General features: G+C 36.1%; 3 protein-coding genes across 3 annotated transcripts in view; all 3 read right to left on the reverse strand.

Moving 5' to 3' along the window:
* The window catches only part of LOC143233601 (uncharacterized), a 42549-nt gene extending 39292 nt beyond the window's left edge, over positions 1–3257 (reverse strand). Inside the window, exons 1-2 of the mRNA XM_076469983.1 lie at positions 3204–3257; positions 466–607 (exon numbers count right to left, since the gene is read on the reverse strand). Coding sequence (XP_076326098.1) covers positions 466–607; positions 3204–3257 — 196 coding nt within the window. The remainder of the gene's footprint in view (positions 1–465; positions 608–3203) is intronic.
* Positions 476–25373, reverse strand: LOC143233606 (uncharacterized). The gene is made up of 11 exons (XM_076469998.1): positions 25361–25373; positions 24838–25003; positions 24133–24278; positions 22949–23013; positions 17924–18124; positions 16269–16361; positions 13972–14196; positions 13171–13431; positions 8614–8832; positions 7001–7158; positions 476–607 (listed from the first exon to the last, which is right to left on the reverse strand). Exons 1-10 carry the CDS (start codon positions 25371–25373, stop codon positions 7039–7041), a joined length of 1509 nt encoding a protein of 502 aa, XP_076326113.1. The 3' UTR covers positions 476–607; positions 7001–7038.
* Positions 19165–26400, reverse strand: part of LOC143230178 (E3 ubiquitin-protein ligase NEURL1-like) — a 29062-nt gene continuing 21826 nt past the window's right edge. The window contains exons 4-7 of the mRNA XM_076463298.1: positions 24838–25003; positions 24133–24278; positions 22898–23013; positions 19165–19299 (exon numbers count right to left, since the gene is read on the reverse strand). The gene's annotated coding sequence lies outside the window, so the exon portion shown is untranslated. The remainder of the gene's footprint in view (positions 19300–22897; positions 23014–24132; positions 24279–24837; positions 25004–26400) is intronic.

Below are 26400 nucleotides of genomic sequence, written 5' to 3' on the forward strand. Positions count from 1 at the left end.
ATTTACCTGTGACCAACCTAGTCTCTCCTCTTTGTCTCTTAATTTACCTGTAACCAAACTAGTCTCTCCTCTTTGTCTCTTAATTTACCTGTGACCAAACTAGTCTCTCCTCTTTGTCTCTTAATCTACCTGTAACCAAACTAGTCTCTCCTCTTTGTCTCTTAATCTACCTGTAACCAAACTAGTCTCTCCTCTTTGTCTCTTAATCCACCTGTGACCAAACTAGTCTCTCCTCTTTGTCTCTTAATCTACCTGTGACCAAACTAGTCTCTTAACTTGCTTCTTCAGTTCTCTTTTTTCAATTTAAATTTAACTAAATCAATAACTTAACCAAAATGCATCTTTGTTGTCATTTTTCCCAAAAAGCTTAAATATATGCATATATATTTGTTTTTAGGCTTACAATAAAAAAAAGCTTTGACAAGTTATTTTGATACAATTGTGGACTGTATTGACAATGTCTACCTGGTAGCAAATTATGAAAGTCTATGTACAACCGTAGACAGCATGATTCGTCTCTTAAAGTCGTGGTGTGTGATCTCTGTTTCCTAGCAATCCAAGGAATCCAATATGTATTCGCTAACTTCTTGTCAACGCCATCTGGGTCCTGGTTAAAAGAAAAAAAAAGAGGATCTTTAATTAATGGCCTAGCATGGCCAGGTGGTTAAAGTACTCGACTGCTAATCCGAGGGTTGCTGGTTCGAATCCCCGTCGCGTCAAACATGCTCGCCCTTTCAGCCGTCTGAAGTATCTGAAGATTATTGACGTTATAATGTTACAGTCAATCCTACTATTCTTTGGTAAAAAAGTAGCCCAAGTGTTGGCGGTGGGTGGTGACAACTAGTTGCCTTCCCTCTAGTCTTACACTGCTAAATTAGGGACGGCTAGCGCAGATAGCTCTCGTGTAGCGTTGCGCAAAATTCAAACCAAAATAGAAACAAGAAAGTCCATTAGAGATGCTTTAGGGATTTGACAAGCATGTGGTCAGACTCGTCCATTGTCACTCCAGTTTGTTTGTTTTTTTAGTCACCTGCAACCACTGATTTCGAAGTGTGGCTGTAAACGTTTAGATCAGCTCTAAATCCTTGTTTCTTGCAACAACTTTTTTGGGTCGGAAGGATACTTTTCATAACCACAGGCTTTACTTTACCAATGATAATTTTTTTACAATTGGCTTGACAAATATTTACAGTGCTTTATATTTTAAACATTCTGCTGCGGTGGTTCTTTTGCTTCCTTAAAATTTACTGAAAACTTTTTTATGTTATTTAACTTTACATCTACAATAACAGTTTGTACAGTTTTACCTAAAGAATTACTGATGTAACTATTTTGAAATATTTATAGTATATTGTGTAAAACCAATGTGAAGGCTAACTCCATAGATACAGTTAGGACAGAAAGTTTTCGTACCCCTGCGTCGTGAGTAGTTTTTTCCTTATAACTTAAAAAGTATCACAATTAGGTTAATGAAAGTACAGTACATTATAAATATTATACTAACACACGTCTACATACATTTTTATGTAAATTGAAAGACAAATAAACTGTTTATAAACAAATAACCAAACATAGGAGGGGCAGAAAGTGTTTGTTGTGGTCAGTTGTGTAGCCTTTCAGGTGAATTACTTGGCACAATCTCTCCTCATATCCCTCCATGATCGTTTGACAGTACTCGATTGGTATTTTCTTCCATTCTTCTTTACAGAAGGCCTCCAACTCTTGCAAGTTTTTCGGATGACGCTGATGAACCCTGGTCTTCAACTCATGCCAAACGTTTTCAATTGGGTTGAGATCGGATGACTGCGATGGCCACTCAAGAACACTTATATGGTTCCTCTGCAACCAGGATTGCACATATTTCGATGTGTGCTTAGGGTCAGTGTCGTGCTGGAAGATCCCACGACGCCCAAGCCGCAAGTTCCGAGCATCATTCTTGATATAAATTGCCTAATATATTAACGCACTCTTCTTTTTTCATGATTCCGTTGACGCTGTGAAGGCTGCCTACATCAGAAGAGCTGAATTAACCCCATAGCATGATCGAGCCACCTCCGTGTTTAACTATAGGGACGATGTTCTTTGAAAGATTTCGTTCCCCCTTCTTACGGAAAATATAGCGAACATCATTGTGGCCGAAAAGCTCGATTTTAGTCTCGTCTGACCAAAGAATACTCTTTCAATAGGTAAAGGGTTTGTCTACATGCTTTCTTGCATACCTCAATCGTGCTTCTAAATGAACTGGGTTTAAAACATGCCGTCCGCGTAGAATTCCATATTTAAAGCCTGTTTCCCTTACCAGTTTCTGTATGTCATTACGTGTTAAACGAGGGTTCCTACTAACTTCTCTGAGAACCTTCCTCTTGGTTCTCTCTGGAATTTTGATGGGACGTCTGGAACGAGGGGGGTTAGCAGTTGATCCTGTAAGCTTAAACTTGGAAATTATTCTTTGAACAGTAGATTTCGGCACAGTAAGTTGTGTAGCAATACCGGAAAGAGACACACGAGACTTGTATTTTACATTAATTCGGTTTTTAAATCACTGGACAGTTGTTTCCTGTTCGCCATGATGACCAAACAGATAATGACGGAGATGATGCTAAATTGCTGGAAGTACATTTTGCTGGCTAAATTTCAATAATTATGAACCCAGTGTGAAGTTCTGGAATGGTATAGTGTAGTTTATTTGCCAAACTAAACAAATGTTTTACGGGAATATCAGTTTTTTCACATGTTCTGAAATGTACGAACACTTTCTGCTCCTCCTGTTTTTGGTTATTTGTTTCTAAACAGTTCGTTTGTCGTTTACTTTATATAAAATATCCATGTAGATGTGTGTTAATATAATATTTATAATATATTATACTTCTAGTAGCCTAATCGTAATACTTTTTATGTTATGAGCAAAAAACCACTCGGGACGCAGGGTAAGGAAAACAATTTCTGTTGTAATTGTAAGTAGTGGAAATTTAGCTACGTTTTTGAAAAATATTCATATTAATAAAACGATTTTGCTTTCTAAAGGTAATTATTGAGTTGAGTAAATCGTAATACCTTTATTCAACAGAATATATGTCTCGTGATATTTTATTCAAACTAATTAGATAATGTGTGACCTTCGGGATTATTTACTCCTCTAAAAATAACTTTTAATAAAAACACAGATGTCAGCTAGCAATATCAGAAGAAGAGATAGCACTCACTGGCATATCCACAGTCTTTGTGATAAAGAAACGGGAGTCTCGTTGACTGATCATAGGTTTTCCTCCTTGTTGTTATACACAAAGCTAAACAATGGCCTATCTATGATTTGCCCTCCACTTTATCGTAACCGGATTAAACTGCACAACAATTTTGTTGAAAAGTTTTTGCTGATTGTGACAGGTACCTGGTGGGTATGTACAAATATAGTTTTGGTTTTGCTTCATCAACTCTGAGAAATAGACAGTTAACTGTCTACCGGCAATAACATATTTAATTGCGTTTATGTTCCTAATACACTATTAAGTTCAACATAAAGTGTTTTACTCCTGAGTTTCGTTTGTATTCAATATCCGGTGCATCACGTTGCAGTGTCCAACAGTTGTCAGCAAACATTGACGGATTCCAGTTGCCCTGATATCGTTTTTCCATTGTATCAATGTCCTGGTAAAACTGAAGATTTCGATGAAACGGTACATGGTGGGCAAATTTGGATGTGATTTTCATGATCAGCAGCCAAAAATCTATAAGGAACCCCCAACAGTGTTCAAGAAGCAAAAACTTTGTTATGCAGTGTTATTAGCGTTGTAAGCTAATCGTGGTATTAATTGCTTAAAGGAAATATATCCGTTGGAAACCTATTTATAATATTAACTCTGTAATCTTAGTACTTAAAACAATAAAATTATAGTGCAGATATAAAAAATATTTTAAACAGTGAAGTTATAATAAAGAAATTAACTATATATAAAACAAGAGAATTATTATAATACGGAAATTAACAATATTTAAAACTATTCAGTTATTAGATTAAATATATTACAATATTTAAAACAATTCAGTTATTACATTAAATATATTACAATATTTAAAACTATTCAGTTATTACATTAAATATATTACAATATTTAAAACTATTCAGTTATTACATTAAATATATTACAATATTTAAAACTATTCAGTTATTACACTAAAGACATTAAACTATTTAAAACATTACAGTTATTACACTAAAAATATCACAATATTTAAAACAATACAGTTATGACGCAAAAAATTACAATATTTAAAACAATACGGTTATGACACTAAAGAAATTACAATATTTAAAACAATACAGTTATGACACTAAAGAAATTATAATGTTTAAAACAATACAATTATGACACTAAAGAAATTACAATATTTAAAACAATACAGTTGTAACGCAAAAGAAATTACAATATTTAAAACAATACAGTTGTAACGCAAAAGAGATATTTAAACAATAAACAATATTTAAAACAATACAATTATCACAATAAAGAGATGAACAATATTTAAAACAATACAATTATCACAATAAAGAGATGAACAATATTTAAAACAATACAGTTATTATAATACAAAAATTAACAATATTTCTTATTCGTGGATTGTTTCTTCTTGTCACTGAAATTACATGTTTTAATGCAAAGACAATTCACTGATAAGTATTTTTATTGTCAAGAATTTTTAACTTAAGATATACATCAGATAAATATTGATAAGTTTACGATTTCATCTTATCACCATCGAAAGGCTAAAATAAATATTTGTAAAATCAAAACTGTAAACGGGAATGATTTTTTTTAAGTTTCGCACAAAGCTACTCGAGGGCTATCTGTGGTAGCCGTCTCTAATCTAGCAGTGTAAGACCAGTGGAGAGGCAGCTAGTTATCACCACCCACCGCCAACTCTTGGGCTACTCTTTTACCAACGAATAGTGTGAATTGACCGTCACATTATAACACCCCACGGCTGAAAGGGCGAGCATGTTTGGTGCGACCGGGATTCAAACCCGCGACCCTCAGATTACGAGTCGAACGCCTTAACCAACCTGGCCATGCCGAGCCGTAAACGGGAATGTATATTGTTCAAAATGTTTAAAGATTCTGTCTGGTAGCAAAGTGCACTTGCTACATGATATTCAACAGTTATGAGTGTTATGGTAATTAACTTTCAGTAACCGTTAACCCTAGCTTAAGTAAGATTTTTACACACTTAGTTCTAAAAAAGAATCAATGAGAAATAAATAGCCAAATACTATAGAATATTACATTTCCAGAACAAAATACCTGTCATGAAAAATACGGAAAAAACCTTTTTATAAAATAATATTTTAATAACTATTCCGTTTTTGGAAGTTCCATCTGAACCATTTTAACAAAGTCAACGAATCTGAATTTGAAACCATTACTATTATTTTAAATATTACTTTATCTTAACATGCTTATTATCTTTAACTAGCTGGAAGCGCAGATAGCCATCGTGTAGCTTTGCGCGAAATTCAAAAACAAAAAACAACTAGCTGGAGTGTCCATCAGTCGGACAGGCGAAAACCAAACTACTTTGTAATAAAGGATAAAAAATTGTGCTTCTATATTTTTAACACAATGATCATTAAAAGTCCCAGTTTAGTTTGAATTTCGCGCAAAGCTACACGAGGGCTATCTGCGCTAGCCGTCTCTAATTTATCAGTATAAGACTAGAGAGAAGACAACTAGTCATCACCACCCACTGCCAACTCTTGGGCTACTCTTTTTCACCAACGCATAGTGGGTTTGACCGTCACATTAGAACGCCCCCACGGCTGAAAGGGCGAACATGTGTGGTGTGAAGGGGATTCGAACCCGCGACATTCGGATTACGAGTCGAGTGCCTTAGTTACCTGGCCAAATGTTCTAATAACGAGAAGATGTACATAATATTTCCAAGAATTCTATCTACATGAAACGAGATGCGAGTCAAATGCCTAAACCATTAGGCCATGTCAGACCTACTTGCTCATGTGTTGGCGATGGTTACTGACGAATAGCCACCTTCTGATCTCTTATAAATTAGTGACAGCCAACGCAGACATCCTTCAAATAGTTTTGTGGAAAATTCAACAAACAAAAATTTTTTTCTGTAGCATTTGTAATTTTAAAGATGATACTAAACTATACCTATAGCATTAGTAACAAATATCAAAGTGCATACTCAAGGAAAACATTATAAAGATTTTTAGGAAACTTCTGAAAGAGTGTTTTCAGGGTTTATTTTCTTTCCTTATGCATAACTGTAACAGAAGACACGAGAAAACACGCGTGTAACTTTGTACTCATTCCCAGCTTTCTGTTAATAATTTTAAATCCATATCAAAAGGTATAGTTCTGATTAACTTCTTGGGAATAGATTTTAAACAGGACAAAGCTTGCAATGGCCCGGTGAATAGGGTGATCGACTCGTAGCCTAGGTTCGCAGGTTCGAATTCTTGTCAACAAACATGCTTCCCCTTTCAGTCATGGGGCAAAGCAACATGAGGGACAACCTCACTATTCGTTGTTAAAAAGAGTCGCCCACGTATTAGCGGTGATTGGTGTTTATAAACTGCCTTCACTCTAATTTATCACCACTGAATTAGGGACAACTAACACAAACAACCCTCGTGAAATTAAAAAACAAAACAAAACAAAACAAAACGGAACATCCTCCAGCGAGTGACAGTAAGTTGACGAATTTACAAAACTAAATTTCGAGGTTCTATTCCCTGCGATGGACAGAGCCGATAACCTAATGTGCCTTTGTCCTAGAACAAATTCAATAAACTGGAAACAAAACCTATTATTGTATCTCGGAGCAGTTGGTATGGGTATTAACACCTGAAGATGATCTTGGAAAGTCGAAACGTTGTTCTCTGCTTTATTAGTAAAAGTGTTAATATTCATACCAGTCGTTCTGAGAAACCTTTTTACTTAAAGTGGGTTTCTTATCATCAATAAAAACCTGTTACTGGTACCTTTTCTTTTCGAAGTTCACATAAAAGGTCCAGATTTTCTAGAATTCAATGAACGTCTGCTTGCAAGCTGCTACATCACTCCACACTGAATTAAAATACTCATCAGAAAGGTAGCCATTGGTCACACTAGTACTTCCACTTTGGTCCTCCTTTGGTTGCTAAGGTAAGAAACAACAAACAGTTAAAGACCCCATTACACAAGCCTACACTTTTTTTTCTTGTTGTTGTTTGTTGTTTTATCAATATTTGGAAGTCCACTACATGCATCAGTCTCGGACTTTGCCCAAGAAAATTACCGAAGAGAATCGAAGATATCAGTAGCCGGAAATATTAGTAATGGTACATCAGCGCATGGGTTAGTTATGTGCACGTTTTGGGGTTGTGTAATGTTAACCAAATGCACACGAAATTAAAACCAGCTCGTCGAGTCTTCCAACATTCTGAGAGCAAAACTAGTCTGAAGTACATCGACAAATAAAAACAACGTAACCAATCGTTCTTCGAGCAATAGTATTAGTACCAAATAATATGAACAGAGTAATAGTATTAATACCTGATAATATGATCAGAACAACAGTATTTGTGCCTGATAATATGAACAGAACAATAGTATTTGTGCCTGATAATATGATCAGAACAATAGTTTTGTATCTGATAATATGAATAGAGCAATAGTATTTTCACGCATCTGATTCTGAATTATAACATAAGACACTTTCGGGACAAACCAGACTTTATAACATCTTCAAACCGGAAAATATAACCCAAACATACAATTATGGTTTCTTTATTAAATAACAAATACAACAATTTCCTGAATGTTATTTGTCAAATTCAATTATTCAGTGATAAAATGTTGTTCATAAAACTATAGCAACAAGCCCCCAAATAAGTGGCTTTCTCAGTTAGTGCCCGGTTAGGACCTCTGCTTTTCATAAGACGAAAGCTGAAAAGTTAGGTTACACTATGTAACACAAATTTTGTTCCTGGATAGTATGTATTATTTCTTAATTACTTGTGTTGTAAAAGTACAGAAAATGGCCATTATTCCATTCAAACTTTGCTTTTGTGAACCTGGATAAAGAAATTTAGAAATTAACCTATTTTCTAAGTAAAAACGGGCAAATTTGTTTATTTTCATTTGCATAAGGTCTGAATAAAACAACATATGAGTGAAGATTTACATGTATTTATACTAAAATTATACAAAAATGTTTAGAAGTGAGTAGTTTTTCGAGATTTACGACTGTAATGTAAATCACTTTCATGTACCAGCCCCCAAATATAGTCTCCCATCGTGTTTGCGTTATATGCTCCCAGGTCACAAAAGCAAAGTTTGAAGAGAAAAATATGTCTTTTCCATTTACTTTAGGCATAAACAATTGGGAAATAACACTTTCTGTCCAGGAACAAGAAAAAGTATTTTTTTTTTTACGTAATGTTATTAATGACAAAGTTTCTCGTCTGTAAAAAGTTATAAAAGTTAAATACATATACTGATTTGCCTTTTAATTTCAAACGCAAAAAATATGTATACATAAACATTTAGATATACGTATATATATATAGGCAAACTGAGTCATAACAAAGTATACGTTATAAACGTAACCTACCTCAGTTTTATTTGATATTAACGAAGGGTTGAAAACCTTGTAAATGTGATTAACAAACCACTGGGGACTCAGTACAGCGATTCCCTCCCACTTGTCTCTGGTTTTGTCAACTAAGTTACAAGGGAACGAAGACAGTTTTCCCTGATCGTGTAAGAAGTTCAACATTGCCCAGAACTCGTCCTCTTTGCTAATCCCTTGTCTCTGAGCGACCTCATAAAGCTAGGAAAAACAACAAATTCATCATCAAAGATTTCCTGTGCATCTTAATAGTACACATGTTTTTATCCTAACACTAACATTCAAGGTAAGTATTAAATATGTGAGCTAAGAACTAGTAGACTCATGTCATTAAATAATAATGCATAAAATTAATTAGGAGGTGGGCGTGACCAGTAAATTAATTAGGAGGTAAGCGTGGCCAGTGGTTAGTGTACCAGACTGTAAATCCGACGTATTTTGACTCCCGTCCCATTGCAATAGAAATTGCGTTTTGCAGTTTGAGATAGCGAGGGCGTTATGACGGTAAAATTCCGTTATTTAACTATAGTAGTCTAATTTATAGTAGTGTAAATTATAGTAGTCTAAATTGGCAGAAGGCGTTGTTGACTGTCTGCCTTCCCTTTGGTCTGTAAGTTTAGAATTAGGATTTGATTTGTTTTAAATTTCGTGCAAAGCTGCACGAGAGCTATCTGCGCTAGTTGTCCCTAATTTAGCAGTATAAGACTAGAAGGAAGTCATCACCACTTACCGCCAACTCTTGTGCCACTTTTTTTACCAACGAATAGTAGGATTGAGCGTTACGTTATAACCACCCACTTCTGAAAGGGCGAGCATGTATGGTGGGACGGAGATTTGCACCCGCGACCTTCAGTTTGCAAGTCGAGCACTCTAACCAACTGGTCATGCTATCGTTGATAGCTCGTGTGTAATATCCGAAACTAACATTCCAGAATTACTTACATATCCAGGGATGTATACACTGCAGCTAAGACTATTGATATAACGGTGTGATATGCAAATTAATACCACTGCCACTTTATTCTGTAAATTATTGTTTTGTTTGTTTTGTTTTGGAATTTTGCACAAAGCTACTCGAGGGCTATCTGTGCTAGCCGTCCCTAATTTAGCAGTGTAAGACTAGAGGGAAGGCAGCTAGTCATCACCACCCACCGCCAACTCTTGGGCTACTCTTTTAAGAACGAAAAGTGGGATTGACCGTCACATTATAACGCCCCACGGCTGGGAGGGCGAGCATGTTTGGCGCGACTTGGGCGCGAACCCGCGACCCTCAGATTACGAAGCGCACGCCTTACCGCGCTAGACCATGCCAGGCCTCTGTAAATTATACTATTAAAACAAAATAAAAAATCCCTGTCAAGGCATTGTGTTGCTTATTCCTCAAATTTAATGTAAAGTTTTAGGTGATTACTGAACACAAAATTCTTGTGATCATAATTTAATTAATTAATTTTAAAAATTTAGCACAGTCAATGTTTTCAGTGTCAATTATTGCAGAATGTAAAAGGTATTTGAAGAATATTACATATCGTTATTTAGTACTCTCAACGACAGATGCTCTAAACAAAAGGGGAGGACAGATCAGAAACCAAGAGGCTCAGACATAACCCACCCCACAATTTAGAACTGCTGTCTAGAGAAAAAAACAGTCAGTTAGAAACACCCGCTGTATAAACGATTACTCGTAGCAGAATTGACTATTGCGATATAACAACACAAAGCTTACAATACTGCATATAGAGACTCGAAACACGGATATTATTATCCTCAACCCATCGTGGGCGCTGGGAGATGTACCCTTCCCTACGTTTTTCGAAAATAGGAGAGTGACCATCTTTAAAAATTAAAATATATTGTGTTCGAATATAAATAAAGTTAGTGAAACAATACGTACAGCTTACAACTGTAAGGCGGGTTGGGCTAGCCTGCATCCTTACTGGTTCTTTTTAATTTAACATTTTTTAAACATAACTGTAAAACTTCGATAGGTAGTAGGTTCAAAGTGCTTTTGCCGCCTATGGGCCACACCTTGCCCAAACATTGCATCTGGACTGATGATAATTTGTTTACATTAATTATTTGTTTTGAATTTCGTGTAAAGCTAAACCAGGGCTATCTGCGTTATCCGTCCTTATTTAGCAGTGTAATACTAGAGGAAAGGCAGCTAGTCATCACCATCCACCGCCAACTCTTGGGCAACTCTTTTACCAATGAATAGTGGGATTGACCGTCACATTATAACGCCCCCACTGCTGAAAATATGAGTGTAGTTTAGTGTTACTGGGATTCGAACCCACGACCCTCAGATTAAGAGTCGAGCGCGCTAACCACCAGGCCATGCCGAGCCCGATTTGTTTAGAAATAAATAAAATTGGAAAATAACATTTATTCTATAAATTCATAATCGACTCTTACTTTTTACTCACCACAGTTAATCTATTCTACATTAACCAGACCATTTTCATCACTACAGTTAATCTATTCTACATTAACCAGACCATTTTCATCACCACAGTTAATCTATTCTACATTAACCAGACCATTTTCATCACCACAGTTAATCTATTCTACATTGACCAGACCATTTTCATCGCCGTCATTTGAACACAGTTAATAAGCAAAGGTTGTGAATTTGGCTTAAACCTTAATTAGTATACACTAGGCTTAACAAATAATGACCAAGAGATGAATAACAGTATTACGCCACATTGCACACATTAAAATGAATGACTCTCTGCCTTTCTACAACTGGATGAGAGTACGAGCTGGTAGTTAGTACTAACGTTCAGTCCCAATGTGGATGACTGGTTTGGTTTTGGTAGTTTGTTTTTAAACTTCGTCCTAATTTCGCAGTGTAAGACAAGAAAGGAGAAGATTGTCATCACCACCCATCCGCAACTGTTGGACAACTCTTTTACTATCGAATAGTGGGATTGATTCCAACGTTATAACGCCCCCACACGCGGCTGAAAGGGTGCGACGGGGATTCGAAGCAGTGGCCTTCAGATTAAGAGTTGAGTGCCCTAACCACGTGGGCCACCCCACGTGGATGAACTAGTCAATTTCTGTTAATTATTTACATCCTGTGTTTGTACCGTAATACTAAAACACCCAAAAAAGTGTTAAAAAGTGAGTTAGGACAAGTGTAAACACCTTATCAACACTTATAAGTTGTTTGAAAGGTGTTAGTAAGAAAAATGTAATGTAAACTTCCCTCATTAAGTGCTTTTAAAACCCCAATCGGCCCGGCATGGCCAGGTGGGTTAAGGCGTTCGACTCGTAATCTGAGGGTCGCGGGTTCGAATTCCCGTCACACCAAAAATGTTCGCGTTATAATGTTACGGTCAAATACCACTATTCGTTGGTAAAAGAGTAGCCCAATAGTCGGCGGTGGGTGGTGATGACTAGCTGCCTTCCCTCTATTCTTACACTGCTAAATTAGGGAGGCTTGTGCAGATAGCCCTCGTGTAGCTTTGAGCGAAATTCAAAACAAACCAAAACAAAACCCTAAACACACCTAAATAATACTTTAACACTCATATAAGTGTGGGTATAAAATAGGCTTAAGTACACTTCATGCAGTACGTTGGTCAACTTCTATAGAAACAGTTGCATACGTTATATTAAAACGATTTTGAATACACAATTTAGTAAATCGCATGTTAATCATAGCCTATTGTCATCTATTAGAACTACATGAGGCATTGTTTGGCGTTCGTAAATCGCTTTTAGGGGGATATGTTACAGCCCTTCCTAGGTAAAATATTTATACATTCAAATCATAAAGCTATGTTTAGGTCGAAAACCCTTGTACTTATTTGCAACAGATAATGAAACAATATGGATCAACCTGAGATACCAGAACCATTCATTAAGATACCAGAAATAGGTCATACTCCAGTTATGGTAAGCAAAATGCGGCGTTTTTTTTATAGGTAAAAATCTACGAACAGAAATGTTAACAGTAGAAACTGCCTACAAAACCCAAACTTGAACAAAATCTTCGTCTGGCAAAATCAACACAAATCACATGTACGAAGTTGCTTCCCTACGTTACCTATCCAACCGTCGCATACCTCAAGCACTTGGAGAATGAAACTGGTATTTATGCTATTCCGTACGAAAACATACATTTAGGTTCACAGTAAGAACTAGGCTATTCTTAAGCCTATGGACTTTTGTGTGATTGATCTATTAAATGAAGCGTTAAGAAACTGTTATGCTCGTACATTAGAAAGGATATGGAAGGTAAGTAGGAAGAAGTGGTGCATTTTGGAAATAACAGCCTTACGACAGAGTTTAGTTTTTACAATCTAGAACTATTGTCAAGATGCACGGTCGTCAGATAGAGCACGATTGGACACGACAACACGGACTATTACGATGTTATGAGGTTCCACAATCGCTTTAATACAACGTACTAAACCACTTTATAACATAAATATTCTGACTCTGCCTGTTTTAGAGAAAGCTCAACATAATTTATTCTACCATTTTATTTTATCTTTAAATCACACCAAGAAGAGTTAAACAAGTTACCTGACAGTAGTTTGCCATGTAAACGCCTTTCTTCAGCAAATTTGATATCTCTCTCTGAAAGGCTAACCACCGCAAGGGGACTTCCACAGGCATCTGGGGTTGGTTTACTGCCAGCGTCCTCACCGTCTCTCTTAGTTTTTCCATGTGTTCTTCCAGTTTCTCCGTATCTCTCCAGTCGAGCATAAAACAGGTAGGCACCACGTGGTGTTTGTAAGGAGAATCCCGGAGACTTTCTCTAATTTTAACAAACATTTCTTCGGCCTGAGGACAAACAAGTGCTACAGATAATTCATCTCTGATTGATATAATAATAATAGAACACTGTTTTTGAAACCTTGTTTTTAGGTGTTATTTTCATTCTATCCGTCAAAATTATAATGCTTAAAGTAACCATAACGAGAACCAGCGAAAACAGAGAAGCAAGTTAAAATAACAACCAGAAACGACCAAACTGTCTAGACATATATACGAATATATAACATTTTACTGTAAACTCTCAGGCATGTTCTTTAATACCGTGATATATTATATATACGAATATATAACATTTTACTGTAAACTCTCAGGCATGTTCTTTAATACCGTGATATGTTATACATACGAATATATAACATTTTACTGTAAACTCTCAGGCATGTTCTTTAATACCGTGATATATTATATATACGAATTGATATATTATATATACGAATATATAACATTTTACTGTAAACTCTCAGGCATGTTCTTTAATACCGTGATATATTATATATACGAATATATAACATTTTACTGTAAACTCTCAGGCATGTTCTTTAATACCGTGATATGTTGTCTTTCTTCATTTATGTTATCTGATTTTCTCAGCATTCCAACGATAACCACAGGTGGACGAAGTGCGGGAACTCCGTCTTCTTCCTCTGGAAGATCGCCTCCATCAGTGTTACTGTTGATTTTGTTATTCTGCGCAACAGTCAAATGAAGCACCGTCAGCCATGCGTGTAGCAAACTTAAAGGGGTAAAGGTCAAATTCGCCAACGGCCTTGTCTGCAACGACAAAAGTTAAAATTAGAGCCTGCCTCAGGAATAAAGAGTAACTGATAGACCAATGTATGAAGTTATAATTTGTTACTTCCAGCTGTGTATCAGAGCTTTAACCTCTAGTCGTGGCATACAATCAACATACACAAACTTTATCATCCAACAAACAAAAACAAACACATCGAGTCCAGAAACTTCGTAACCTTCTGCGAAATTTAGAAAGAATTTAGAAGTAAGAAAGACAGAAAATGTATTATTATTGTTGAACATGGATGGGCGTAGCTTTGCGACTAACATGTCGGGCTACGGTCGCAAGGTTCAGGAAGTGAGACGTCATACCGCCGGATACGCCCTGCACTTTGTGGTGCTGGGTGCTCCTGGTAATCTATCTTACCTAGGGGTCTTTGACCACACCCTTTGACCCATGTGCGCATTAGTTGCTGCTCAGGCCAAAGATTATTATTATTATTGCTAAACTTAATTTAAAGCTTGCCCATTAGTGACACAGCGGTATGTCAGCCGACTTCTAACGCTAGAATCCGGGTTTCGAAACCATCGTGGGCAGAACATAGATAACCCATTGTGTTGCTTTGTGCGTAACTTCAAACAAACAAATATAGTTAAAGCTACGCCCTATTAACTAATATAATGATTATTTTAAGAAGAAATTGTAAAAAATACTTTAATACAACGAACGTCTTACAATGGAAGATATTCAGTTAATTATTGTTCGTTTGATACTATTTCTCACATTATTGTTATAGTAACAAATCGTTCTAAGACATGGTTTCGGCGTTGTATACTTTACAACTAGCTTGTTTGCTAGCTATTTAGCACAAAGCTACGCAAAAGAATGTTTGTGTTCTGTCCACCAAGGGTATCGAACCACGGATTCTAGCAGTATAAATCCGCAGACACAAAGCTGTATAGCTGGAGGACTACAACTTAGTTTCAAAACGAAAGACAAACAATGAGTTTCGTTGTTGTTTTATTTATCGTACAATATTTTAAGCACATACCACGAAATTTTTACTAACTTAGTTTTTCCACGTTTTCTTAAATTTCTTTACAATAGATCATTTCTACATTGGTCCGTCTTGGACAAATAGTTAAGACGCTCGACTCTTAATGTGAGGGTCGCAGGTTCAACTCCCCGTCACACCAAATATGCTCGTCCTTTCAGCCATGGAGGCGTTATAATTTACGGATAGTCCAACTATTCGTTGGTAAAAGAGTTGGCGGTAGGTGGTGATGACTAGCTGTATTCAAGGACGGCTAGCGCAGATAACCCTCGCGTAGCTCTGGGCGAAATTCAAAAACAAATAAATCATCTCTACATTGTCTGTATTATTACACGCTAAATGAATGCAAGGCTACCAAGCGATTTAGAACTTTCAGTTTCAATTAAGTAGGCCCCAAACCGACTCCGATCCGTCGGATAAATAACCTGACGAAACATTCATTTGTAAATCCTTGTGATTTTAAATTGTAATCGCATTTTAGTGATCCGTAAAGCGGTCCTTGATTTTGTTTAACCGTTTACTATTACCAAATAACCTAGGCAACGAGCTATCTGTCCTACATTAGTAACAAAACTCGCTTTTCAGCGTTATAAGTCTTCAGATTTACTGCTGAGACTCTCGGGACCCAAGCCCCCAGTATCGTAAAGGTTAAGTAATGAAAAATACGTTTATGTTCAGTTTATTAGCTTTAGTCTAATATTAAATATCACTCTCAGCATTTACTTAGATTTCCCTAATGAAAACTTTCCAGTAAACTTATAATTTCCTTCACCTCTGAGCAAATAAAACGAATAATAGTGTAGAAATTATTCAATAGATGTCATTATATTTATAAAACAATCAAGAATTTTTAGCATGGTATATTTTGCTTTGTTCATTTAAATGGCATTAATCGCATGTTTGGGTTTACTGTTTACACCCCAGTCCTTCCTTCTAATTTATCTTGCTTGACTGTTTAGGTATTAATTTTCTATCATCTCTGTTTTGAGTTTAAATTATATGTTAAAAAAAGTATTTACTAATTCTCCTAAAGTAATATTAAGAAATATCTTTTACCTCACTAAATCCAGTTAGGGCAGTGATTGGTTCATCAACAGCACGGTTCAAGTCTAGAACATATATATATATAGCTTGTGAAGTTGCAAATATCTAGAAGAAACATTTAAATACAACATCAGGTTAATAAATTTAAAACATATCAGAGAAAATTGAATCAGTAATTTCTAAAATCTATAGGTTGTAATAAAAAATACTGCCGCTGTGAAATATTTTACGTCCATTTTGAGTGTACGAATCCTAAACAAAGGCTATATTCGTGCAATCTGAAACTTCTACACGTCTATAACAATTCATGAAAATCGACTATAACATTTGTTTCAGGTGACCTACATATTTTCTCAGATGGTCTTTTACTTTTGTTATACCCATAAAACCATGTCAGAGCCTGGCATGGCCAGGTGGTTAAAGTACTCGAGTCGTAATCCATAGGTCGTGGTTTCGAATCCCAGCCACACCAAAGATGCCCGCCCTTTCCCCCCGGAGAGTGTTATAATATGACGGTCAATCTCACTATTCGTTGGTAAAAGAGTAGCCCAAGAGTTGGCTGTGGATAGTGATGACTAGTTGCCTTCCCTCTAGTCTTACACTGCTAAATTATAAACGACTAGCACAGATAGCCCTCGCGTAGCTTTGCACGAAATTCAAAAAACCAAACCAAAACCATGTGGTCTAGTTGCCTCCAAAATAATTCCTTCATGACATCACAGAAAATCTTCACTCGAAACAACAGCAACAAATATGTGAACTTTTACATACGTTACTGACTGTACTTGTTACGTGAAACATTTAAATGTATTGTCCATCTGGTTATGTTTATATTAAGTGTTTGTTATCTTAAAATACAGACAAGCACAACATCGACGGCCCAGACGTCCATTTAAGTCAGTATGGTCAGATTAAGAGGTCGTTGAACCAAACATGCTCGCCCTTTCAGCCGAGAGGGCGTTATAATGTAACGATCAGTCCCACTGTTCGTCGGTAAAAGAGTAGCCTAAGAGTTGGCGGTGGGTGGTGACGACTAGTTGTTTTCCCTCTTGTCTTAGACTGCTAAATTAGGGACATCTAGCGGAGATAACCCTCATGAGCTTTGCGCGAAATTCAAAAACAAAGAAACAAAACTGTTTTTGTTTGTTTGTTTTGGAGTTTCGCACAAAGCTACTCGAGGGCTATCTGTGCTAGCCGTCCCTAATTTTGCAGTGTAAGACTAGAGGGAAGGCAGCTAGTCATCACCACCCAGCGCCAACTCTTGGGCTACTCTTTTACCAATGAATAGTAGGATTGACCGTCACATTATAACACCCCACGGCTAAAAGGGCTAGCTTGTTTGGTGCGACGGGGATTCGAACCAGCGACGAATCGAACGCCTTAACCCACCTGGCCATGCCGGGCTAAATTAAGGGAAATGTTAAAAGATATAAACAACTTTTGTACTTTCGTGATTTTTATCACAACATTTAAGCATAGAGGTTTATAAAATACAGGTATCGGTACTCGTCTTTGGTACTGGTGAAGTAAAACAGATAACTGTTTCGATAATTAACTGTAATAAATGAACCCACTGTGAGCCTGAACTTTACGAATGTTGCTTTTTTGTTGACGTCTATGTACCAGTGAGATACGGGTTTTCACCTCGTTATGGTTTGCATTCCCACCTGATGAGGGAGAAGATGGAACATCTCTTCTGAGAACTCCCAGATATTAAAAGAAATATTTATACGAGGGTTAGATAATGCTTCTATTTCTTTCTTGTCCCAGTCTTCCTTGAGATCTGCCTCTTTCAGCAGCGATTCCACAAGATCCACAACTTTTTCTGGAATCTCTTCCAAAGTGTCCTCACTCCATGGATCTCGTTTCTGTAAGACAGAGAAGGTAGATGGTGTACAAAGGCCAAATCAGACAAAGCATAAACCGTTTTACAATAACAGACGTGAAAAAACATCACTACAGTTCTTCGGGTAATGTTAGCATTTCATTCTACTGTTAACACAATAGCGACTTACTCGGAAGAAAAAATTATTATATTATGTCTGTTGTGGGGTACTGCTGGAAATAAATTATGCATTTCAAGTATTAAGATAATTTTTGGTAAACCCATCCGGTATGGAAAATTCATGTTTTAATTTTTAATAACAATAGGTGGCGTACCTCATGAGTTAAACCTAACTTGAAAGTAAGAGAACTTCAAACACTACCAAGAAGAACATGGGTTTATATAACAACATTCACCATGATATTATGTTATAAAACTCATTATATGTAAAAGTCACTACTGTACGCCTTAAGTAGTAAGTAAATTAACACTGGTAGCTCTACAATTCGAATTTCTTCTTAAAGTACCCGAGTACGGTATAATACATTATTTAGTTACTGGTACTTTCATTATAACTGGTTATACTATGTGATGTATCCAGTATAATTACTTTTTAATTAATTTTTTTCTTTTAATAGTGAGGTTGTTTTGCATTTTTACTTTAATATATATGTTTAGAACTAAGCTACATCGAGTAAGTTGGCTCGACCTATATGAGCTATTATTGGGATCACGGCCGAAAATATCGTTAATAACGATGGAAACCAAGTAATGAAACAACGCATACTTATCTTTATGAGTAAAAAAGTAAAAAAAGAAAGAATATATCGTTATCTATACTGATTGCGTTGTTGATTTTTAGTTTCACTCAAAAGTGCATTCCTTGCTTTGAACGGAAGTTAATACTAAATAGTTTTTATTGAGACTAAGAATGATAATAATGGATAAAATAACAATATTATTATCTAGGTTTAAGTAGTAGTTTGATACTTAATGTTTTTTTGTTAATGTTGACATTTTCAGTATTCTCAATTTTATTTGAACGACGACCGATAGTTCCCTTCTTCAAAAGGCTTGACTGTAGGCGTTGGGCGCTTTTTGCAAATGGCGTTCTCTTTTTCGCTTCGGGTTTCTTCTTTCGTTGCAAAAGAAGCTCTTTGACAACGTTTACAGCAATCGCCCTGTAATACTCGTCTTCAAATCGGTCGTTCTCTCCCACTGAGAAAATAATAAAATCGGTAAACAAGATAACTGGTGTTTACAAGGTTCTGCTCTGAAAATCAAAATGGCGGAACAGGACGAGCTTTGTAACTAGAGGAAATATTGCATAAATCAATTTAAAACTTATTGGTTATCCACAGTAAAAGTGCCTACAGCTCTTACAGATTTGGGGCTATTTATTGTTCTGGAACCTTAATATGATTTACATTTAATAAATAAAAACACATTCACTTCATCAAAACAAAGTAGGCCTAACAGTTAAATATCACACAGGCTTAGAATTAAAACTTGGAGAAAACACCTGCAGTTTACTTCATTTTTATGCCAAACATTGGGTCTTTAATAATTATTTTATTACTCATGTAGGCGTAAGCTAAACTTCCATCCATGTAATAAAAACGTTTGTAATCGAAACATAAAACTTTTAAGTTAATTTATCAAATAGTGTTTTCCAAATATTTGCCTTTTTTTCGCAGTTCCTAGTTAATGACAAAGCATACTTTTGTTTTATGAATAGTGTGATTGAATACAACATCATAACTACTATTCATAAAAGCACATGAATTACATTAACAGTCTTGTCCTAGTGGTTAACACCGAATATATGCTGAGAGTAAACCAAGAGTACTTTCACACCAGAAAGGTGTGGAACCCCTGTATTTATAAACCACAGGTGTGTGTTATTTCTGTACATTTTTAACGATACACCTGGTGTGCAAAATTTGAAATGAAATGTAGTTTGTTACTTTGCTTGTTTTGAATTTTGCACAAAGCTACACGAGGGCTTTCGGCGATAGCTGTCCTTAATTTAACAGCGTAACACTAGATGGAAGGCAACTAATCATCACCACCCTCCGCCAAATCTTGGGCTACTCTTTTAACCAGCAAATAGTTGGATTGACCAAAACATCATAATGCTTCCACTACTAAAAGGAAGAGCAGGTTCAGTGTTACAGAGATTCGAACCCGCAACCCTCAGATTGCAAGACAAGTGCCTTAACCACCTGACCATGCCAGGCCTACTAATACAACAAAATGGATTATCAGGTGATCATTGCAAGGATTTAAAAATTCAGTTGTATGTAGTAAGAATGGTTTCCGTTAGAAAGGTTCGTTAATAGTAGTTCAAATAGTACTTGTCTGTAGTAGGTGCAAGCAGTCTACCTTAGCAGATTGTGGCGTGGCCCTTGTGGCTAACTTGCGAGTTATTGAGGGTAGCCTAACAAAGTTGAATAATAACATTATATCAAATTATGCAACAAAACAAAAAGATAATCAAAAGAAACAAAAGTGTTGGGTAGTTGTTTATTTGTTTTTAATTTCGCGCAAAGCTACACGAGGATTATCTGCACTAGCCACCTCTAATTTAGCAGTGTAAGACTAGAGGAAAGGCAGCTAATCATAATCACCCACCGCCAACATTTGGACTACTCTTTTACCAACGAACAGTGGGATTGACCGTCACATTATAACACCCCATGGCTGAACAGGCGAGCATTTTGGTGTGACGGGGATTCGGCCCCGCGACCCTCAGATTACGAGTCGAGTGCCTTAACCAACTGGTCATGCCGGGCCCGTTGGGCAGTTGGAAAAAGCAATTCACATTAGAAAGACACTACTATCTCCTCATATATGTTTCCTAACGAAATATTACATTAAAAAAAATTAAAAGAGTAGATTAAAGAATCGGGTAAGATCACTGATTGGAAGAATAGGCCAACATTGACTTTTGTGTATAATATTTGTTTTTCCATGCCATTCTTGGCAAGGAAAAAGTACCATCATAAGTCTCCTGGGTAAAAGTACAGATTGCTTATAAGCCAGCCATGATGATAAAAATCATTCAATCATTAAAAGTTATCAAATCAGATGTTTTCGAAATTTAAAAACTTTATATGTTCAGTTATGACTTTGAACTTTGAATACTGTACAAATACTGTAATATGTTTCACTCCTCCATGACTTTGAACTTTGAATACTGTACAAATACTGTAATATGTTTCACTCCTCCATGACTTTGAACTTTGAATACTGTACAAATACTGTATTATGTTTCCTCCTCCATGACTTTGAACTTTGAATACTGTACAAATACTGTATTATGTTTCCTCCTCCATGACTTTGAACTTTGAATACTGTACAAATACTGTAATATGTTTCCTCCTCCATGACTTTGAACTTTGAATACTGTACAAATACTGTATTATGTTTCACTCCTCCATGACTTTGAACTTTGAATACTGTACAAATACTGTATTATGTTTCACTCCTCCATGACTTTGAACTTTGAATACTGTACAAATACTGTAATATGTGTTTCCTCCTCCATGACCTTGAACTTTGAATACTGTACAAATACTGTATTATGTTTCACTCCTCCATGACTTTGAACTTTGAATACTGTACAAATACTGTAATATGTTTCACTCCTCCATGACCTTGAACTTTGAATACTGTACAAATACTGTAATATGTTTCACTCCTCCATGACTTTGAACTTTGAATACTGTACAAATACTGTAATATGTTTCACTCCTCCATGACTTTGAACTTTGAATACTGTACAAATACTGTATTATGTTTCACTCCTCCATGACTTTGAACTTTGAATACTGTACAAATACTGTAATATGTTTCACTCCTCCATGACTTCGAACTTTGAATACTGTACAAATACTGTATTATGTTTCACTCCTCCATGACTTTGAACTTTGAATACTGTACAAATACTGTATTATGTTTCACTCCTCCATGACTTTGAACTTTGAATACTGTACAAATACTGTATTATGTTTCACTCCTCCATGACCTTGAACTTTGAATACTGTACAAATACTGTATTATGTTTCACTCCTCCATGACTTTGAACTTTGAATACTGTACAAATACTGTAATATGTTTCACTCCTCCATGACTTTGAACTTTGAATACTGTACAAATACTGTAATATGTTTCACTCCTCCATGACCTTGAACTTTGAATACTGTACAAATACTGTAATATGTTTCACTCCTCCTTACATAATAATACAGGAGTGTCTGGAAACTTATTATTTTGTACATAACCTCCTGGGTCAATAAGCCCGGCACGGCTAAGCGTGTTAAGACGAGCGACTCGTAATCAGAGGGTCGCGGGTTCGAATCCCCGTCGCGCCAGACATGCTCGCCCTTTCAGCCGTGGAGGCGTTATAAAGTGACGGTCAATTCCACTATTCGTTGGTAAAAGAGTAGCCCAAGAGTTGGCGGTGGGTGATGATGACTCGCTGCCTTCCCTCTAGTCTTGCACTGCTAAATTAGGGACGGCTAGCACAGATAGCCCTCGTGTAGCTTTACGCGAAATTCAAAAACAAACAAACAAACCTGGGACAATTACGGTATTTCTTGATTACTTTAACCTACTAGACCCATATTAGTTTATCAACTTTTTAAATAAAACATCTGAAACACTTATATTATAAAAGTTCTTAACTGGTTATCCTAAAACTATGTTTTGCATTTGTTTTTATCTATGTGACTTCTTCCCTTCTGACAACACACTTTCTCCTAACCAAGAATAAATTGGCATCTGAAAACCCATAAGTGAATACCTAGCTCACCTACAAAAACTCTGATCTCCTGGTGGGTCAGTAGTAAGTCTACGAACTTACAGCACTAAATTCCAGGGTTCCATTCATAGTATTGGGCACAGCAGACAGCCCATTGCGGCTTTGGTCTAAAACAAACAAAAAATTCGTACTGTGATGACCTAAATATTTCAAAGCATCAGAAGTTCATTGATTTGTTTGTTGTCAAGCGCAAAGTTACAATGGGCTAACTGTGATGTACCGACCATGGACATTAAAACCATTTTTGACCATTACAAGCCTTTAGACTTATCGTTGAAGGGGACATTTCATCAGTTGTATCAAAACTATTAACACCAAAAACTAGTCGCGAATAAAAGTTTACATAACTCGAAAACCAAGGATACAAGGTGTCTGAAAAGTCTAAAACCATAGGCTCTTCAACGAATGTTTCAGAACAAGTTTTAAACTTATTTCAAATTACAAGTACAACATGTACTTTGAAAAATGTTTGGATTAACAACAGGAGTAAGTCAATTTTCTTATGCTCTCACAGCACCATAATAAGTGACACATCTGAAATTGAGAAAACCTGCATATTAATTATGGTCCTAGGCTTTTCTGATGCATTGTATTAAAAAGTAACTTTATCAAAACAAGCAGAAAGTTCGAAATTTGTTGACGAGAAACCCACTTTTAGGAAAATAAAGTTTGGAAACAGGTTAAAATGGTAGTAAAAAATAATTTGTTACAAATTTACAAGTCTTCGATAAACTTACGCCATTATCTTGTACCTAATAATAACATATGCTAATCGAAATGTCAGACATTTGTAAAAAAAATATATTTTACTACCCTTTCAAGTCATCTCCAAACTTTATGACGTCATTTTAATTACTAAAAGTAGGATTTCTTGGTTGTGGGAAGTGGAAAGGATTTTCTGGATCGTAGTTTAACACAAAATTTGATATTTCTTGTAGGAGTTTTTCTTCTTAAACAATTAAAAAAACAGTAACAAGAGATATCATAGTTCGTAAATAAATATAGTGATCAAATTCGATTCCTAATTAAGCATAATATAGGTGATCCAAAGAAATATATATCAGTGTTATTTAACAAAGTTTCAGACATGAACAATACGTAATTGTAGATAAAGGTTTACACAACTGAGAAACCAACACCTACTTATGGATAAAAGTTTACATAACTAGGAAACCAATACCAAATTGTGGATATGGGTTTACATAACTGGGGAAACCAATACTTACTTGTGGATAAAAGACATTCCTTCACATCCTGAATGTCTTCTTCTGTTGTACTGCTAACAATGTTCCAGGTTTTTCCTTTTTCTTCAACCGTTTGGCACGAGAAATGTGTATTAATTCCTAGAAAATCTTCCTCCACTTCTGGCAGCCTGTTTCAACGACACCTTGTATCGATTTCAATAACTTCTACAAATAACTAGCACGTGGAAGCTGTACTTTGTTAATTATAAAATGATTCCATATAAAAATACTAATAACTTTTGTTTCAATGCACTCTTAACGATAAGAACTATCCTCTGAATTTTGATAAAAATGTGTTATATTGGACTAATAACGAAGGAATATATGGTAAACAAAAAAACAGTAAATGATCTCCTAGTACAAAATAAATATGTGTGTGTATATGTATAGATAATGGTTTAAAACCAAGTTGAAATTATAAAAATGTTAGTGTAATTGAAAATAAATTCTCAGTACCATGATTGGGCAAAAAAATATTAAACCTTTTTTGACGTGACTCATGCAAAATTCTTATTTAGCGCACGTGATTGCACATATTTTCGTTGCAAACAGAAGTATTGAAATAAAAATTAAAAATCAGAGGTTTCTTTTAATAAATCTGTTTTTGTTTCTGAATAACAAATGAATATACAGACGTGTTTTGATGTCTGTTTTATGACTCACTTCATAGCATAAACTATTACGTACCTTTCCCCAACTAACTTCCATTTCAGTAAAGTAGTGTTGCCACCTGGCGGTCCAATGAGAAATATCCGTGTACGAAAGAGTGAGATACTGCCTTCACAACATGAGTGCTCATAGGCACGGAGAGCTTCAGGACCCCTAGCGACTACTTCTTCAGGTGGGTTGCTTTCTAGGGAGGAGATAAGAAACAACGTTTTGATTCTTAGCAGTGTTTTATTCCAAAACTCGGGAATTAAAAACGAACATAATCATCTGACCACCGCAATAACAGGAGATCCGAAGATTTAGTATAAGAATAAATTTAACGATTTGTCGTCTGTTAAATGAAAGAGAGTGGACAAAGCGAGTGTAAATTACAAATGAAAACAAATCCTTCATTCGAATCGTGTTAGCAACCTGAACGATCACCTAAGCCTACTTATTAATTAGTTCTTTGTTTTAATATAAATAGACTAACTACACTTCTGTAAATTATACAGACAGTGAAAGTCTTGGAGGAAGGAAATGTTTGTTTTTTTTAGGTTACTTCTCCAGGGCATTATCCTCAAGTGGCATTTTGAGCTAAGAAATTGCTGTCCGTTTCAACTTCGTCTGTTAATCACTAATTAGTTTTTATCCCACGTTCTTCTTTCTCATTTGCTACACTGGGTGTCCGAAAAGTCTGGAACCATGGATGATTCGAAGCTCGGAAGTCCAAGCTTGGTTGATTCACACCTCCCCAGAACACTGGATTGCCAGACGTGACCTCCAGGAATTAGCCCCCAATACCTCCGTAATTGATTCACTTTTTCTGAGGACTGCTCGAGGTATGTGTACAAGTAGAAGGTCAGGAATACTGAACACAGAAAACTAAACAAATCTGCGACGAGCATCGGACCATGGACAATGACATTAATATCTTCTGCAGTATTTAGAGAGAACAAAATATCGCCTCCAAGTGTCCGAATTTGATTTGAGCTATAATAATAGCTTGTGGAACATATTCTGTAAATTGTCTATGGTTCCAGAAAACTTTTCAGACATCCTGCAATATTCAAGTAAGTCCTAAAAAGGCGTCTTTCTGTGTCGATAGTGACCGAGGTTCAACTGTGCATCTTCTTTATTGGTTTGGTTTTTGAATTTCGCACCAAGCTACACGACGTCTGTTTCTGTGCTAGCCTTCTCTAGTTTAGTAGTGTAAGGCTAGAGGGAAGTCAGCTAGTCGTCGCTGCCCACCGCCAACTCTTGGGCTACTCTTTTACCAACGAATAGTGGAATTGAACATCACATTATAACGCCCTCGTGGCTGAGATGATGGGAATGTTTGGTGCGACAGGGATTAGAACCTGCGACCCTCAGATTACGAGTAAAGCGCACTAACCACCTGACCATGCCGGGCCTTTCTTGGTAAGAGTCTGGTGAGTTGACCAGCAGATTCAATATTGAGCAGTACCTTTTCATAATTTCTTTGAAAACTGTAGAAAATTGAAGATAAAAACGTAGCATAAAAAACTAATTACTAATCCAGTTGTAAAAGTAGTTATTAATTAATAAATATAATTAGGTGACGTATGGACTACCAACAAT

The sequence above is a fragment of the Tachypleus tridentatus genome, chromosome 1 (assembly GCF_004210375.1).
Source record: "Tachypleus tridentatus isolate NWPU-2018 chromosome 1, ASM421037v1, whole genome shotgun sequence".
Taxonomy (NCBI): Eukaryota; Metazoa; Arthropoda; class Merostomata; order Xiphosura; family Limulidae; genus Tachypleus; species Tachypleus tridentatus.

Coding starts and splice junctions, on each gene's coding strand:
- LOC143233606 (XM_076469998.1), bottom strand. Junction 14,197..16,268: donor CCCTAACTGGATTTAGTGAG/GTAAAAGATATT, acceptor TTGTCGTTGCAG/ACAAGGCCGTTGGCGAATTT. Junction 8,833..13,170: donor ACATGGCAAACTACTGTCAG/GTAACTTGTTTA, acceptor TGTTTTTCCTAG/CTTTATGAGGTCGCTCAGAG.